Source organism: Epinephelus fuscoguttatus, linkage group LG23 (genome assembly GCF_011397635.1).
Source record: "Epinephelus fuscoguttatus linkage group LG23, E.fuscoguttatus.final_Chr_v1".
NCBI classification, from domain to species: Eukaryota; Metazoa; Chordata; class Actinopteri; order Perciformes; family Serranidae; genus Epinephelus; species Epinephelus fuscoguttatus.
Window position 1 is genome coordinate 31,033,281 of NC_064774.1, and position 17,813 is coordinate 31,051,093.

At 40.4% G+C, this 17,813-nt stretch overlaps 1 protein-coding gene across 1 annotated transcript; it reads left to right on the forward strand.

Moving 5' to 3' along the window:
• The first annotated feature begins 8,589 nt into the window (after positions 1 to 8,589).
• On the forward strand, positions 8,590 to 17,230 carry LOC125884141 (uncharacterized). The gene is made up of 7 exons (XM_049568945.1): positions 8,590 to 8,725; positions 10,959 to 11,080; positions 11,170 to 11,280; positions 11,771 to 11,824; positions 13,105 to 13,260; positions 15,398 to 15,520; positions 15,825 to 17,230. The coding sequence occupies exons 1-7, from the start codon at positions 8,719 to 8,721 to the stop codon at positions 15,861 to 15,863; spliced, it is 612 nt and encodes a 203-aa protein (XP_049424902.1). The 5' UTR covers positions 8,590 to 8,718; the 3' UTR covers positions 15,864 to 17,230.
• Positions 17,231 to 17,813: the final 583 nt, after the last annotated feature.

Below are 17,813 nucleotides of genomic sequence, written 5' to 3' on the forward strand. Positions count from 1 at the left end.
TTGGTAAAATTGTGAGATAGGTCATTTGGCCTTGCCAGAATAAATGCCATACATCTTAAGATCCAGTAGATGGTAGTAAAGTCCAATGATGACAAAACATAGGCAGCTGTAGAAATGTGATGACTCCATATCACAATCCATATTCACAGGTACCAGTAATCATCTGGGTCATCTACACATCATCTACACATGGAGCTGCTCAGACTGTCAAAACTGTCACAATTTAAACACTGTGTGTAAATATTAAGTTATAAAGTGTGACACCGACCCAAAGGTGAGAGGGGAGACATGCACAGGATTGTTAGAGGGATTTAAATTAGAATAGCCTTTATATATACTCTCAATGTGTCTTGCAGCTGCAGCTAATGGCAATACAGACCATCAGACAATCAGAGAAAGTACAAAACTGGGAACAAACATCATTTCACCAACTATAGACCTATCTCCTTACTTCCACAATTTTCCAAAGTACTAAAAAAACTCTTCAATAATAGACTGGATACATTCATAGTAAAACACAAATTACTCTCTGACAGTCAGTATGGTTTCAGACCAAACAGGTCAACATCACTAGCAAAGAGAAGCAACTGAAGAAATCACAAACGCCATTGAGCAAAAGAAAAATGCAGTTGGAATATTTATTGATATGAAGAAAGCCTGTGACACAATCATCCATGATACATTACTGAAAAAGCTGAAAAGATATGGCATCAGAGGTATTGTGTCAGACTGGATTAAAAGCTATCTACAGAAGAGACAGCAGTTTGTTACGCTGGGTGATATTTGTTCCTCATGTTTGGACATTGTTTGTGGTGTCCCCCAGGGGTCAGTGTTGGGCCCTAAACTGTTGTTCAATCATTTCACTAACTATTCTTCAAAAAAGGGCAATACGGGTCATTCATAATGTTGGCTATCAAGATCATACTCACTCACTCCTCTTACAGGCCAAATTACTAAAATTTACAGACATAGTGAAATTCCAAACAGCACAAATCATGTACAAAGTGAATAATAACCTTCTACCACAAAATATACAGACATTGTTTAGGGATCAAGAGGGGGGATATCAATTAAGAGGAAAATACAACTTCAAAATTAACAGAATCTGTACAAACAAGAAAAGATTTTGCATTTCATTCTGTGGGGTAAGACTTTGGAACAATATGGGTGATGAATTAAAACAATGTCCAAACATACAACAGTTTAAAACAAAATATAAAGAATATGTTTTCACAGGATACAGGGATGACGTGGGGGCGTGACAGTCACTAGGTGTTCACAGGATACTGTTATTGATTATTTATTTCTCTCTTTATTTGTTTTCTATATTTATTTATGTTCATTATTAGTTGGTTCTTTTCTGTTGTGTTTTGTAATTGTTCGGTCCTTTTGTCTTTGTCCTTTTCTGTAAATGCAGATGTGTACATAAGTGTATATCTCTTATAAATCATGTTCATTATTATTATTAGTATTATTATTTTTTTTAAGATATTTTTTGGGGCATTTTTAGTCTTTATTTGATAGGACAGACAAGCATGAAGGGGGGAGAGAGAGTGGGAGTGACATGCAGCAAAGGGCCACAGGCTGGAGTCGAACCCGGGCCGCAGTCAACAGCCTTGTACATGGGGCGCCTGCTCTACTACTAAGCCACCGACGCCCCATTATTATTATTATTGTTATTATTATTATCAGTATTGTTTTTATAATTATTGTTATTATTAGTATTGTTATTATTATTATGTTTGTTATTAACAGTATTTCTAAGGAAGCAGGATAGATATATAAATCAGTTGCACAGGGAGAAGGGGTGGGATTAGATAAGTTTTCACTTCTTCCCACTTTGAACAAACCTTTCATTGTCTGTTGTTGTTGCTTTCTTTTTCTTTCTTTCTTTTCAAATCAAAATTCAAAATCAATCAAATCAAGTCGCAGCACAAGTGAGCCTGCAGGAAGACACTGTTGGATCGCTACAGGAGGTGCAGTTTAAACAGAAGAACACAAACTGGAAACCACAACAGCGACAACAAGGCAAGTCAAAAGACAGAAAATGGGGGGGAATGATAAGAAATGTGGAACATGTGGGAAAACACAGTATTACAGAGATGAAAAGTGCCCTGCAGAGAAAGCTACACGTCATAACTGTCATAAAATGGGACACTGGGCTGGAGTATGTCGTAGCAGCAGGTCAGTGAATGAGGTGACAGAGACTGAGAGGGCTGAGCAGACCTCTTATTTTCTGGGTTCAGTGTGTGATGCTAATGAGACGAGTGAACAGTGGACTGTGCAGCTACAGGTGGATCCCACTCCAATGGAATTCAAAATTGACACAGGAGCTGATGTCACTGTCATAAGTGAGGACACATTTCACACACTCACTCCTGAGAGGACACTAGAACCACCTGACATCCCTTTGGGCAGCCCTGGAGGAGCGCTGTTGTGTCTGGGCCGTTTCAATGCAACAGTCAGTCACAAAGGGAAAGATTACCCATTCACAGCCTACTTAGTCCGTGGACACAGAGTTAACAATCTACTCAACCGGACTCTATCAGTAAGGATGAATCTGGTGAGGCGAGTAGATGAAGTAAAACCTAACACCTGTCATCTGCAAGCCTATGAGCATGGCACGCTAAAAACTGAACCAGTCAAAATCGAGCTAAAGGATGATGCTGTACTACATGCTGTGCACACTGCACGCCGTGTGCTTTTTCCCATGCTACAGAAAGTAAAAGAGGAACTGAAAAGGATCGAACGACTCGAGTGACGCAACCTACTGAATGGTGCGCACCCATGGTTCCAGTTATGAAAAAGAACACAGCTAAAGCCAGGATCTGCGCTGATCTGACAAAACTGAACAAGTCAGTCAAAAGAGAACACTACATCCTGCCAACCCCCAATGAGATAACAGCCAAACCGAGTAATGCAACAGTGTTTTCCCCCCTGGATGCTGCCAGTGGATTCTGGCAAATTCCACTGCATCCAGACAGCTGCAAGCTGACAACGTTTATCACACCATTCAAGAGATACTGTTTTAAGAGGTTACCTTTCGGCATAACAAGTGCACCAGAGATCTTCCAGTGGAAAATGCTGGAGACTCTGGAGGGACTGGAAGGCATAGAAGTCTTCATGGATGATATTCTAGTGTATGGGACCTCGATGGAGCAACATGTTGCCTGACTCGAAAAGGTGCTATAGCGTGTCGAGTCAGCAGGCTTGAAATTCAACAAAGAGAAATGTTCCCTCAGGCAGAGCCAACTATGCTTCCTGGGTCATCTTATTGACCAGTCAGGGGTCAGGCCCAACCCCAACAAAGTTCACCAGCTGCCGCCACGTGGAAATGTGCAGGAGCTTAAAAGAGTCCTTGGCATGGTGAATTACCTTGGAAGGTTTGTCCCAGCCCTTGCAACAGTGGGGCAACCGTTGTACGAACTTCTAAAGAGCAAGAACATCTGGACTTGGGGCCATTCACAGCAGTCAGCTTTTGAGAACATTAAAAGGATGCTGACAAAGGCACCAGTTCTCGCCTTTAATGACATCACAAGGCCCACAGCTGTGTCTGCCGACACCAGCAGTTATGGACTGGGAGCTGTGTTGCTCCAGCTCCACGTAGAAGAGTGGAAACCGATAGCTTACTATCAGAGGCTGAAACACGCTATGCCCAGATAGAAAAGGAGTGTCTGGCTGGCGTGTGGACCTGTGAAAAGTTCGACAAGTATCTATGCGGCTTGGATGAGTTCAGGCTTGAGACGGATCACAACCTGTTATTGCTGCTTATCAACAACTGGAGCCTCGACAACGTTCCTTTGAGATGTCAGCGCCTTTCAATACAGCTTATGAGGTACAAACCAGTGGCTGAACACGTGCCTAGAAAAACCCTCCTCATTGCTGGTGCTTTGTCCCCGAAGCCCACAAACCTACACAAAAGAAGTGACTGAAGCACATAGTGAGGTGGAGTGCTATGTAACCACAGTGATACAGGGCATCCCAGCATCTCCAAGCAGAATGGAGAACATCAAAATGGCCACCGCAGCTGACAGTGAACTGCAGTCTGTCATCAAACTTGTGAGAAGTGGATGGCCAGAATACAGTGGAAGCGTCCCGCTGAAGGTCAGACATGAAGGTGAAAAACGAGCTATCAGAGGCTGATGGTTTGCTCATATGTGGGAGCAGGATCATCATTCCACAGTCACTGAGAGCCGACATCTTAGAGAAAATACTGTACGTGATGGACATTCTTCCGAACTCAAACACACAGTGATGTCATGCCACATTTGCCAAGAACAAAAGCGGGTCCAACAAAAAGAGCCGCTCATCTCTACACCTCTGCCCAATTGTCCATAGCTCTCGACTTTTGTGAACACAACAAAAACAACTACCTTGTCATATCAGATTACTACTCACGGTTCTTGGAGGTGCTGCACCTACCGTCCACGACCAGCACAGGTTATTCAGAGACTTAAAGCAACCTTTGCAAGGTTGGGATCCCGGATGAAGTGGTGAGTGACAATGGCCCTCAATACTCCAGCGCAGAATTTCAGGAGCTAGCAAGACAGCTAGCCTTCAGACACATCACATCTAGTCCTCACCATCCTCAGGGGAATGGTCATGTGGAGAGAGCAGTACAGACTGCAAAGAGAATACTCTGACAAGAAGATCCACTAATAGCCCTCATGTGCTATAGATCAACTCCCTGCACCACCATGGGAGTCAGTCCAGCAGAACTCTTAATGGGGAGAAAGATCAGAACAACACTCCCGACACTGGAGAAGAATCTTCGACCCAAATGGCCCAATAGAAAGATTGTTAAACAAAAGGATGCTGGTGAGAAGGCGAAACAAGCTTTCCATTACAACCACCGCCACAGAGCTAGACCTCTTCCACCACTTCGACCAGGAGACGCAGTCTTCACCAAGTTGGATCAGGAAAAGGCCCGGGTGACACCAGCAGTCGTTTCAAATGAATGTGTTACTCCAAGGTCTCACCTCATCAACACACCGCAAGGAGCAGTGCTGCGGAGGAACCGTCGCTATCTCTAGGCAGATCTGTCTTCACAACCTACACAAGACACCCCTCCTGCATCAGCTGAGAGAGCGGGAGTGACTTCTCAATCTGCAAGTGTCATCACCCCAGAGATTGTTTCTTCTAGCCTGGGTGAGGTCACAAGCCTCGCACACACCCCTACATAGACACCAGGACAATTTCACACCGGAGCTGGACGGGTGTGCAAACCAGTCGACAGGCTAGACCTGTAGACAGACACTGAGGTGTCATTCATACAGCCTTTGGTGGGGAATTGGGGAAGAAAAGAAAAGACTCAAAGAAAAAAAAAAGGAAAGAGAAAAAAAGCAGAAAAGACAAGAAAAAAAAGATATATGCTGACTGTATTGTTCAAATTGTTTGATTGTGAAAACTGTAACACTAATATTGCAGTGCCTTGGTTGAATTTAAGAGTGACATAAATGTTGGAATATTTGATAAGTTATAAGTCAAAGAAATTGCATTTTGAGTTTTCAAAAGACATGATTACAGCTAATTGCACTTTGAGTTTGTTTACAGGACTATTGCAGTTACAGGAGAAATGTTTACAGGGTGAATGTGTTAACATTACCAACATGTTAAGGATACATTTTATGTTTGTAAAGAAGGCCTATTTGACAGATTTTTCTGGCTGATATATTGTCTGCCATGGTTTATTGAATGTAGTTATATGCACCTTGTGTTATTAGAAATAACATAAAGGGGGGAGATGTTATGTATGGTTTCATAAGGCAGAAGTAATGTTAACGGCCACGGCAGTTTTACGACAGTGACGTTTTACACTAGGAGGCAGGATGTTTTGGAGCATACACAGAAACCCCTCTCATGCTGTATCTTGGTCACTACAAGCTGCATGTTAGAGATGGTAATAAAGTCAAGTTAAACTGAGTAAAGCCTACCCTTGATCATTCTACACCTGTCACCCCTGCTCTATCTTGTTGCCACATGTGAGTTAGGTAAGGTCAGGTGTGTTGCTGCACACAGGTGAAGGGGCGTGGCCGTTGGGAAAACGAAGGAGCAGGGAATTGTTTGGGGAGGGTTTATTTGATTTTGTTTGCCAAAGAGGCAAGGAGAACAGTGGTGGAGACTGGACAGCCTGTGTTAGAAGGAAAATCGACTTCAATGCACTCTTGCTTTTGGTGATAAAGTAGGACCAGATTGTTTCTTTTTTTATTCCACCACAGTGAGTTTGATTCCTTTCTTTGGACATGTTTCTTTTTTTGCAATGCATTACTTTTTCCTGGTTCCTGTTTTTTCATTTTATATAGTGGACACTGGATATTTCTTTCTCACTGGGATTACCTTAAATTGACAAAGGAAATAATTATTAAAGTGGACATTCCTCTGACCTTTTTTTTAAGAAAAAAAAATTCTCCTGTGTTTTCATTTGGGGAGGGGAATGATATATTAATAAATCATGTCTGAGCCTATTTAAGTTTCTTTAGTACGATCTCCTGCTGGTGTCAGTAGGGAGCCGGAGTCAGGCCCCTTATTTTCTCTACCCCCTCTAACCAAGATTAATTACTGTAGTTTCTGAACTTAACTCGTGACTAGGCTTTAAAGGTGAGCTGGTTGTTATAAAATCATAATGGTTTGTTGAAATAACTTTTTTCCCTACATGAAAACTTAAAATTTGACTCAAGTAAAAATAAAAGTTTATTGTTGTAACTGTTTTTGATAACAGGCTGCCATGTTCGTGATATTATTTCAGTCTAAGCATTTGATATTTGTACATTTGTACATGATAAAAAATGTTTTCTGGTTTCCATAAATATATGAAAATATTTCCAAATTATAATACAATATGATAAATGCACATCTGAGATGATGAGGCTTCAGCTAGACACAATCACATTTTGACATAATTCTAATATGCTCACTCACAGTCACCAGCTGATTTACAATCAACCAATAGCACAGTGACACACCTCTGTCAGCTTATCATGTTACTGCTCCTCATTTTAAATATGGTTCTTTCTCTGCCATAGTTCTTTCTTACTGCCATCATACGCGCCCTCCACCTCCCAGTCAGTACAGATTCATCAGCCTCATCACTCTTAGCAGTCAGCAGCCTCAGAGTCAGCAGCCACCACCACCAGTGTCTAGACTCCATGGGGGGATTTATCCTGCTGCCGTTCAGATGTCCCTTGATTGCAAAATATCTCTCTCTGGTGTCCAGTCGCCAAAGTCTTCTGTTAAATCAGCACAAATCATCTGTTAATCTGTATACTCATATTCTGTATTAAATATTATCTTTGCTTCACTCTCATGTCTCTCCTGATTGAAATACAGCAGTTGCACTTGCAGATTTGCATAAGATTGGACTATCCTTTGATGAGATGTGTGTTCTCTGACCCCCCTTTTCTACCAACATGGAATGGGTTCCTAAAAAATTAACTGGTTGGGAACCTGAAAAGTTGGTTCCCAGCTGGAACCTGAAGTGCAAACCATCACAACATCAATGAGTGCATCATATTCTATGGACTGAAAAGTGAGAATAAAGTCTTGCACATGATAGCCTTCAATGCTTTCTTATCATTAATCTTTGGGCAATGTTTTTTGTCTTAACAGAAACAAATGCCTTAACTAAAAACAGCTCACACATAATCAATGTGATCTGCCATCTTGCTACTACTGTTTACTTCCATTGTGCATTGTGCAAAGCTCTCTGTTGATGATACATCCTTGATTACAATGGTTCCACTCATAACTGATGCTACATAGTACCAAATTTCCAACAACCCTAAATGGAACTGGTTCAAGAACCAGAGCTAATTTGGTGGAAAAGGGGTATGGGTGCCCTTCTAATTTATTACTGTATGTTTTACTGAGCAAGATTTAGAATTTGTACTGAAGTTGTAATGTCCTGGTGTAAATACCAAGAGTCTGAGCCCTTTTTCTAAAGCTCAAATAAATGCTTATATCTGCTAAGAGATTTGAGGTATTGGGAGGGTGCACTGCAATCATCACCTAGGTCTACAGTTACCTTTGTTCTTTCCTATCATCATAATGAATAGGAAGAAATCAAATATGTCATTTAACATTTGTGAAGTATTCCTAAATTACAAAGAATCACAAAGTGCTTTCCAGTTGGAAAAAAAGTAAATGAAAAAATATTTAAATCAAAGACAAGCAAAAATTGTTGGAGAATTAAGTCAAATCAGGCAAGGTTGCATCAGTAAAATACAGACAATAAGTACGAGATGCCTTTTAAAACACTCAGAATCTGCTGATCTGAGTCCAGTCAAAATCCAGGAGTAATGGACGTTTCACCAAAGAAACAGAGAGAAATATTCTAAGAATTTTGAGAAATCAAAATTAGCCTCATGTTACAAGTTGCAGCTAGTCTGGTCGAAACAAAGGCCGAACTAACTAACCATATAGATTAATCAAATAAAATCTGCATGAAACACAAATGTCATTTCAGTAATTTTCTGTTCTCCAGCTCCATTAATGAAATGATGATAATTTAGACATGAAACCAATAAGCCGTCGCTCAGCCAATCATCATCCGTGTTTAAACAGCTGATAGAGGAAATGTGCAGCAGGAGTCATGTTGCAGTGACAGACGCGGGGCGGGACTGGATCTCCCAAATCCACTAAGTTGTTGCAAAACTTCCGATCTGCAGCCTGAGACCGTTAGAAAATACTTTGAAAAGGGAAGTCACCACGGACATCACGACCATGGCAGGTAAATGCACGCTTTGTTCTTAATCGTAGAGGTACATTATTCCATAGCTGTGAGTTATCAGTGAGGACAGAAGTGTTTGTGTAGTGATGAAATCCAGATGTTGTTTTCTGCTTAAACTGACTTCCGCTGCACACGCGCCTGCAGTGCATGCGCTTCTCTTTTCCATTGCAAAGTGACTTCAGCTATGTTGGGACGGATTTTATATCCAGTATCACATGCTTATCATCAATGTTTTAAAAAAAAAATGCAACCCAACATATGATATATGTGAATTCCTGATTTTATTTTGTTATGTGAAGAAATGAAGTGTGAATTATATGTTTACACAGTAAACTGATGTTTGTTGGTTTTCTGAAACTTAAATATATATTCAAGGTTACTTAGCTTTCAGCTAACTCCAGTGTAAGGCCACTTGATGCTAAGGGCAACTGACATACAGTAGTATATAGAGTGAGAAACGTGGGTGAGGTTGATGGGCCAAACAAAGTAAGACAAGCCAGGAGACCATAGTTCATGTCCTGTGTGAAACCTAAAGTTAACGTTGTTTTAATGTAACACAACATAATTTAATTATGGTTGTGCACCATGTGGTGATGTTGTTGTTACATAACAAACATACTGCTTTTAACCATAGACCAAAGACTGTATAAAAAATTGGACGTAACTATTGTGACATCACTCATTGGCACTCATCAGACAGTGTCAGAGAAAATGATTAAGATATGCTAATGTGACAAAATGATAAAGCCTACTATGATACACAATGTCACTGACAAAGACCACGCCAATAAGGATAAAGATTTAGAATGGTTTATTGCATATAATCGATTAAAGGTCTGGAGGAAAGGATGAAGGAATGAGGACATAAAGGGATGAGGGTCGAGGAAGACTGTGAAGGGCCAAAGGGATAAGGGATTAAGGGATGAGGGTCAAGGGATAAATGGATGAAGGGTGACGGATAGAGGGATGAGGGTCAGGAGATAAAGGATAAAGGGATAAGGAGATAAAGGGACAAGAGGATGTGGGATGAAGGGATAAGGGGATGAAGGGATGGAAGGATGAGGGTCGAGGGATGAGTGGATGAAGATTGAGGATTAGAGGGATGAGGGTCAAGGGATAAATGGATGAAGGGTGAGGGATGAAGGGATGAGGGTCGAGGGGTAGAAGGATAAGGGTTGAGGGATGAATGGTAAAAGATGGAAGGTCTAAGGCATGAGGGGATGAGGGTCAGGGGATGAATAGATAAAGGGTGTTGGACAGAGGGATGAGGGTCAAGAGATGAAAGGACAAGAGTAAAGTGATGAATGGATGAAGGGATGACGTTCGAGGGAAGAATGGATGTAGGGTTGAGATTCAGAGGGATGAGGGTCAAGGGATGAATGGATGAAGGGTTAAGGTAGAGGGTTTAGGGTCAAGGGATGGATGAATGGAGGCTGAGGGATAGAGGGATGAAAGGATGAGGGTTGAGGGATGAAAGGATGAAGGGTCATGGGTCTAAAGCATGAGGGATGAAAGGATAAGGGTTGAGGGGTGAATGGATGAAGGTGCAAGGGTCAAGGCATTAGGGATGAAGAGATTAGGGTCAAGGGATGAAGGGATGAGGGATGAAAGGATGAGGGTTAAGGAATGAATGTATGAAGGGTCAAGGATCTAAGGCATGAGTGATGAAGGGATGAGGGTCTGGGGAAGAATGAATGGGGGAATGAAGGGACAGGGATGAAGGCTGGGTCTCCAAGTCATGGATGAGTGTGATGGTGGACGTGTCGGTTGAAGATGGGAACACAGTAGGGAACCATGGGAGTTGAGACTAAGTCAAGGAGACATCATTTTGTGAACTCTGGTCTGGATAGAGCCCCCAGTGGTTCCTGTATGCACACAAAAGACAGGGGAAGACATAAAAGGCTAAAAGAGATTGTGGGAGGCAAAGAGGAAGAGCATGGATCAGGTGTGCTTAAATACTTTTGGCTGGAAATGGGATGTGCTCAAGGCATGGTCTCGTCCTGAACTTAGTTATAAAACTAATTTTTAGAAGAGTAGCACCTTATGGTACTATGGTTCTGTATTGACACAGATGTGAGGTCCCTCTTTTTATCAGGATATATGAACACACTAATGCCACACTTCAATTTAAATAGCCTTTTATTATTGTCACAATTTACCTGAAACATGCTGTCCCAAATGAATACACATGAAAGACATGAGACAACATTAAGAGTAGCTTTGTCTGTTTCAGATGAAGCAGCAGTTGTGGAGGAAGGCGTCGGCCCAGCTCAGACCCCACTGGTCACAGTCAGCTTCCAGAAAAATGCCAACAGGAAAGAGAAGTACCTGGAGGCTGAGCCCAAAGCTCTGGGGGTACAGTGTGTGTCTGTGTCTGTGTGTTTTAATCTGTACTTATATGAGTTTTCTAACACTAATATGAGGTATTCTCTCTGCTGTCCCAGATCACTCAGATTGGCCTGAGCTTGTTTAAGGTCACTTGCATGGTTCTGTTTCTGTCCCAAGGCCTGGGTGCTGTGAGCACTGATGTACCATTCTTCATTTCATCTCTACTGGTAAGCACATAGATATATCAACCTCCTCCCTCCTCTTAACAGTTTTTCACCTTAGGAGCTCTCTTAAGGCCTAAGATGCTTTGTGAATAACTTTTATCTTACCAAGGGAAAATTCTAAGAAAAAACTTAGAATTCGAGGAATTCTAAGATTTTTCTTAGAATGACGTCACTAAGAGCTACTTTTAGTCTTAGGATTCTTTGTGAATACAGGCCCTGAGCCTCAGATTTTCTTTCTTTTTTACTCTCTTCTGATCAGCAGCTCTCATAATGCTGCACAATTCCTAGTAGCCAACATGTTTGGACTGTCAATAGTTTGTAATTTATTTGACCAACAAAAGTCCATTTGCTGTCCTGGTTGCATTCAGGCCACTTCATAGACCCTTTTACAGTTTCCTGCTGAAATGACCACCACAGTAGGCATTTTCAGTTCCTTGTGACTGCTGTAAACTGGTGAAACTCCAAACTGATCTGATCTGGGTTGTCTTCACAGGTGATAATTGCTGGGAGTTTGGCTATAGCAGCACAGAACCTCCATCTGCCAACGGTGAGTTACCTGGCTCCGACATGATCACCAATTCTGTATAGGCCATGTATAATAACAACAAAATGTCTTGTCATGAGAAATGAACACTACTTTGCACTGTTGCACTCTCCTTGCCACAAAAAAAGAACTGTTCTCCGTCTCGGCCACTTCCTCTAAAAGATGAGCCGGATGAGTCACAGGATTAGGTTGAATGTAACTGCTTGTTGCACAACTCTGCTGACCCGGTCCATACATGACCAGATTCAGCCGTGTTGCTGCTTTAACTGGTAGCAAGCAGCGCTAAAAGTGGCCACGTATGGACAGCCATGTGTGCTTGTCTGTATCAGGAACAGACAGCACCATTTAGTAAAGGAACAGGCAGGAGAAGCTAAATACACAGGCAGCAATAACTTTAAGGAACACTTTGTCCATTTTAGTATGGCAAATGATGAATACAGACTACTGCCACCTGCTGCTATGGAGAGTTATTTATTCTCACCCAGGTGCAGAATCTACGTTCCAATTGGCTCACAATCACTCTTCTGCTCAGGGGGTGTGTACATTACGGCGCTATAAGGTTAGCTGCTAACAAGACTCTTTTGCTTTGTATCGGCTTGTTCTTCGGCTCAACGCTGACAGCAAACACGCCCCCAGTTTATTTTTTACAGCAGAATACAGAATACTGCTCACTTTTTCATGATTTTGAAACCTAATTTTATATAGCTGGTGAATTTAATCATTCAAATTTTGCTTGGTGGTTAATAACACATCTTTCTGTGATGTGACAAACTCACAACACATTTATTTTTGCTTTAACTGTAATAGATTGTTTTTAACCAGCTGGCCGTCACAGTGTTTTCTGGGTCATTATGGCGAGCTCACATTACATCACTTACGTTACGTCGCCTACCAGCAGGAGTGTTTATTGGTCTGGTGGGGCACAGTTCATTGTCGTAGTAAGTTTTCTACCACTTGAGCAAAGGCGATTGTCACAGCCATTTTTCTCCAATTTCCCTGGCCATATAGCGCCAATTTTAAAAGCATTTGTGTCTTTCTACTGCATAGACAGCCCAGTTTTATGAAAACACATCTTTCAAGCAGTGAAATACTTCTTTAATAAACCGCAGATGAGAGTGAAGCTGGTTAATCCAGCTGTGACAATTCAGTAGTTGTGAATTAACTAGTGCAACAGTTTTGTCTATAATTTTTTTTTTCCCCTATAATTTTATCCTGTCGATTAATGTTTTGCAGAACCAAGCAAGTCAAGTGATTTCTTAAAAGTTGTGTCACTTGTGTTTCAGCTGAGGGCCTGTTTCGGGATGCAGATTGTCGCCTGTACTGCCTCCATCTTCAACATTATACTTTCTCTGATTAAAATGAATGAGTCATCTTATGGGTGCTACATTTATTACTACGATCACAGCGCCGCAGAAATGGAAAAATGCAGAAAGTATTCGGTGAGCTATAACTGTTTGCTCTTTATAATAACATATTTTCATATTTTAGATATGGATAAGATGCATAATGAAACTGTATGTGTCCTGTAGTGATGGGTTATAACGCAATGCATGACAAACATATTTACATTCTATACATCCAAAGTTACCTTTTAAAATCTGACACAGAAAGAGCAAACAAGAGTGATTTTACCATTATAATTTTTTGCAGTGATGTGTCATGACATTGTCAGTCCTCCAGGATGTTGTAATGTCACAATCGCAACAGTTAACACAAATTTAACCAATCCCTGTGAATTCCTTGTGGCCTTGCAATTTCATCCAATCACAGCAATGCCTTCTTTGAACAATCATCGTAGTTTCCCTTAAGTTTTACCAAGTTCTATGATTTAAAATGGCTAAAATCCTCATTTATGCCCTGCTGTCACTCTCTATTTATTGTGAGACACTATAGAGGGATGACGTTTTTTTTGTTGGCCAATGCGGAAGTAAGCATCGTTCTGGTTCCCCCGTCAAAAATCCAATGGGATTTTTTGGATCATTGCAGAAAATAAGCTCTGTGACAAACTAACGTTTACGATACCTGGATGTTTTGTTCAACAAGATAATCTTCACAAATTAACACCACTTTTATGATTTTTGGAGCCTAAATGCTATCACCATCAGTAAAAAGCTAAGGTTAGACTATAAAGAAAACTACCGTGGTCGCATGACTTAAAGTCACCACCACAACGAGGTTGAGGTTGTAAAGCCATGTTTGGCATAATGACGTCCTATAGACTCATTTAGCAACTTTTTTAAGACACACAAAATTTACAAGTGGGGTATTTACTGACATATTTTATGTTGTAGAACAAAACATGAAAGTCTCTTCAGCTTTTGTTAACCACAGACCTCATTACAGGCATCTAACCAAGAACTCATTTAAAAAATCCATGGACTTCACAGCTAGGGAAGAGGGAGTACAAAAATGCTAACTCATTTCCAAGTTTTAGGACTCATTCCTGGGGCACTCTATACTATATACCACTGATGCAGAAGTGTAAGCTCCAGCCAATCTGCCCACACACACACACACACACACACACACACACACAGTGACAGGGCTAACTGTAAGCATCACACATCTTACATTACCCAACAGTTTTTACAAGTTTAAAGACTGAGTTGACCCGTTTCGGTGTTGCTGAGAGTTTGTTGGGAGCATTGAACAGCTCAGAGTTGGATGGTAATTTAAAGTTTACATTTCTTAGGTTAACTTTATAAATTTTTAAAGTAATATACGCCAATTAAAGCCTGGTTGTTCAATAAATTAATTTCAAATTGCACTTGTTTTTTCATTAATGTCCATTTTGCATGTTTACAATCGATTTAGTCGAGCACTAGTACTAGTACTACATCTAAACATAGTGTGGAAGCTTTCTTCAAAATTCAAGTTGCATAATGAAAACCAGAGATGGAGAGTTTTTGTGTGATAGAAAATAGTTTAAGCTCTCTTCCATTTTTATGAATTATAAAGAAAAAAATTGCAACTATTTTAACAAGTTTCATTTGCTCCCACAATTTTACTTACTTCTTATTTTACGCGATTTGTTATTTGGGGTGTTTGTTTTTTTTACTGATGCTTCTTGATTTGCGCCATCTCTGTTGATGTTTTACCAATGCATATTTCTTTTATAAAAAGAAAAGCTGCCATGATATCGGACATTTTAGGCCACAACAATCCCCCAAAAAGCCCGCAAAATCCTGGAGGGCAGCATTATGATTAAAATATGGGGCTTTAGGTATTGATAATTCATTTCTAACAATTACATATAATTTAAAAAAACTTTCAAATATTATACATTTTGAAATATTAGTTGATGATGTGAGCACTGAAAGCAGCTGAACTCTCATTTAAAGAGTCCAGAGTTGAAGAGTAAGACATGAAAGCAGTTAAAATGTTAGTTGAAGAATGAAAGCAATTGAAGTGTGAGTTAAAAAGTAACAGTTGGAGGCAGATGAAAAGTCAATTGACATTTAATTGACACGTGAAAGCAGTGTCAGTTAAAGTGTAAGGGATAGAGGCACGTTATTTTTATTTCTTTAACTTTTTTGATTTCATACGAGCATTCTACAAATCTCACCCCTCTTACAGGACGCCAACTCACACTTTTTTGCTGAAGGTATAGCCATTCAGGCTGCTCTGTTGGCCATCTCCTTCACTTTGGTTGCCTACTGCTACAAGGTGATCAACTGCTGCTCACCAGCTCCCAAAATGGTGAGTAAATGCTGACAATAGGTGTGGTAGTAGTAGCTGCAAAGATTTTCTTTTTGTGTCATAAATCTTGCAACCATGTTTGGTTCTATCATGGAGGTCCTCTGGATAACTAATGCCCACAAATATACTAACCACACAAGGAAAGGAAGGATGCAGGGCCAGCCCGGTGGTGCCTGGGACCCTAAGCAGAGTTTCAAAAGTGAAACACTTTACAAAGAAAAGCTTTAACAGCAACTTGAAATTTTAGCAGCGAACCATTCTATATCTTAAATTTCTACTTTTCCTTGTTTTCTGTCCCTCTCAGCCGGTGATCACTGTACAAGCCCCCCCTGTCCAACAGTGAGGACACAAAAAGGACAAGGGCAGAAGACAGGTGGTCAGCCACATGTGAATGCTACACAAAGTTAAAGTTGCAATAATCAATATGTTTAATTTAACAATGGATCAAATGGCTATGTGTAATGTCAAGGGGGTCAGTTGTAGTGACAAACCCACAAAGAGTTATCATCAACTCTGCAGGTCCCCTCAGCTCAGGCTGTTCACATGCACTGTTTGTATGTATACCTAATGCACAACGATTCATGTATAACCCACGTAATCAGGAAGACTGCAACCATGTGATCAGTGCGCTGACAGGAGTAAAGACAGAAGTAGTCCACATAAGGATGCAGGTTCAAGTGTGGATGGGTAACAAAACACAGGACCTTCCCCCAAGAGACCAATGTTCAGAATTGTGTAAAACCAAATGAACTATGAGTTTTTTAAAGTACGTTGTCACCATGTTTGCACAAAATTTATGGGGATTGGAGGAATTTGTGATCGCAAAATCCCAACATCCTTAAGGGACTGATTAGCTAATCAACATAGTGGAGCATGTAGCAGCTAAAATGACAGGTAATTTTTTCAGGAGTTGGTGGAGACCAAACCAGAGCTAAAACAAGAGTGAATATTACACTTACATTCCATATTTTTATGAGATGTTTTTTATATGTGCTCCCTCTCTATGTAGTCCCTGTCTAATGTGTTTGTTAATTAAAATGCTGCAGTGTAGGCACATTGGACAAATACTAAAATAAGTACAGGCACACGATGAAGCGTCTCTACAATATGTAACAAGAAACAATTACATGGTAATGGCAAATGCTAAAATGTAATATGACCGTAGTACAAGTAGAGAAAATTCATAAAATCTGTCAACAGGTCAGTTACACAGAAATTTCTATCTCAAGTTTACTAAGATTAGCCTCCATAAGCTATTGGTCATTACAGCTGACTATCCGTACTCAATACCTGTACAATATCAACCAAAATAACCCACTACCAAGTAGTATCGAAACATCTCGAGTCAAATGATACCTGCATTTGATTATTTTTTATGGGTATTGAATGAAGTACTTTAGAACTTTAAGGGTACTGGTAATGGTATTGTAATTCTTTAGATCAGGCGTGTCCAAAGTCTAGCCCGGCGGCCAATTGTGGCCGCAGACCAATTTCAATCGGCCCTCGGCTTGACTTTCAAAATAAACCACATGTGGCCCTTTACACAATAGTGGTTGACTGAGCAAGATCACTTTGCATTTTTACCTTTTACCTCACAATGATAGGACTATCATACACTTTGTAGACAGGCATCAAGTAATAGTTCATTAAAAGATAAAAATGGTTGCATTTATCTCACTTTTTGTTTTTTTAAAACCAATTTGATGGGGGAATCTGTTGGCCCCCAGGTATTTTCACGTTGTTTTATTGGGCCCCCATTCAAAAAAGCTTGGACACCCCTGCTTTAGATGATACCCAGCTCTAATGGTCATACCAGACCAAGCAAGACAGTAGCAACCAAATCGCTGAGTGTATTGAACTGAACAAATGTGTGTTGTATTGCATATGAATTCAGCTTTTTCTTTTGTAAGAGGAAGATTGTGTTATTTCTTCACGGTCTTACCTTAACATGTACGTCACAGACGATAATTACTACACCTCTATAGAGCTGTTATTTTGTTTCATGGCTTACAGCATAAATAAAATCCCAAATTATTGCAAATTAATGCTTTTCTAAAAATATTTGTATTCAGATTTTTGGTTACTTTATGATGATTACTAATGCTTCACTGTTTCCTTTTGACTGCAACTAACAACTATGCATAATAAAAAGCTAACATGTGAGTAGGAGTTTGGTCATTGTTTTTCTTTTTCTTTGTGAAAAGTTGTTTTTTGAGGTAGTGGTGCCAACATGCTGGACTGTAAAGAAAGACTGTCACACTTAAACCTTACATGAAAACATATCCCTGCTATT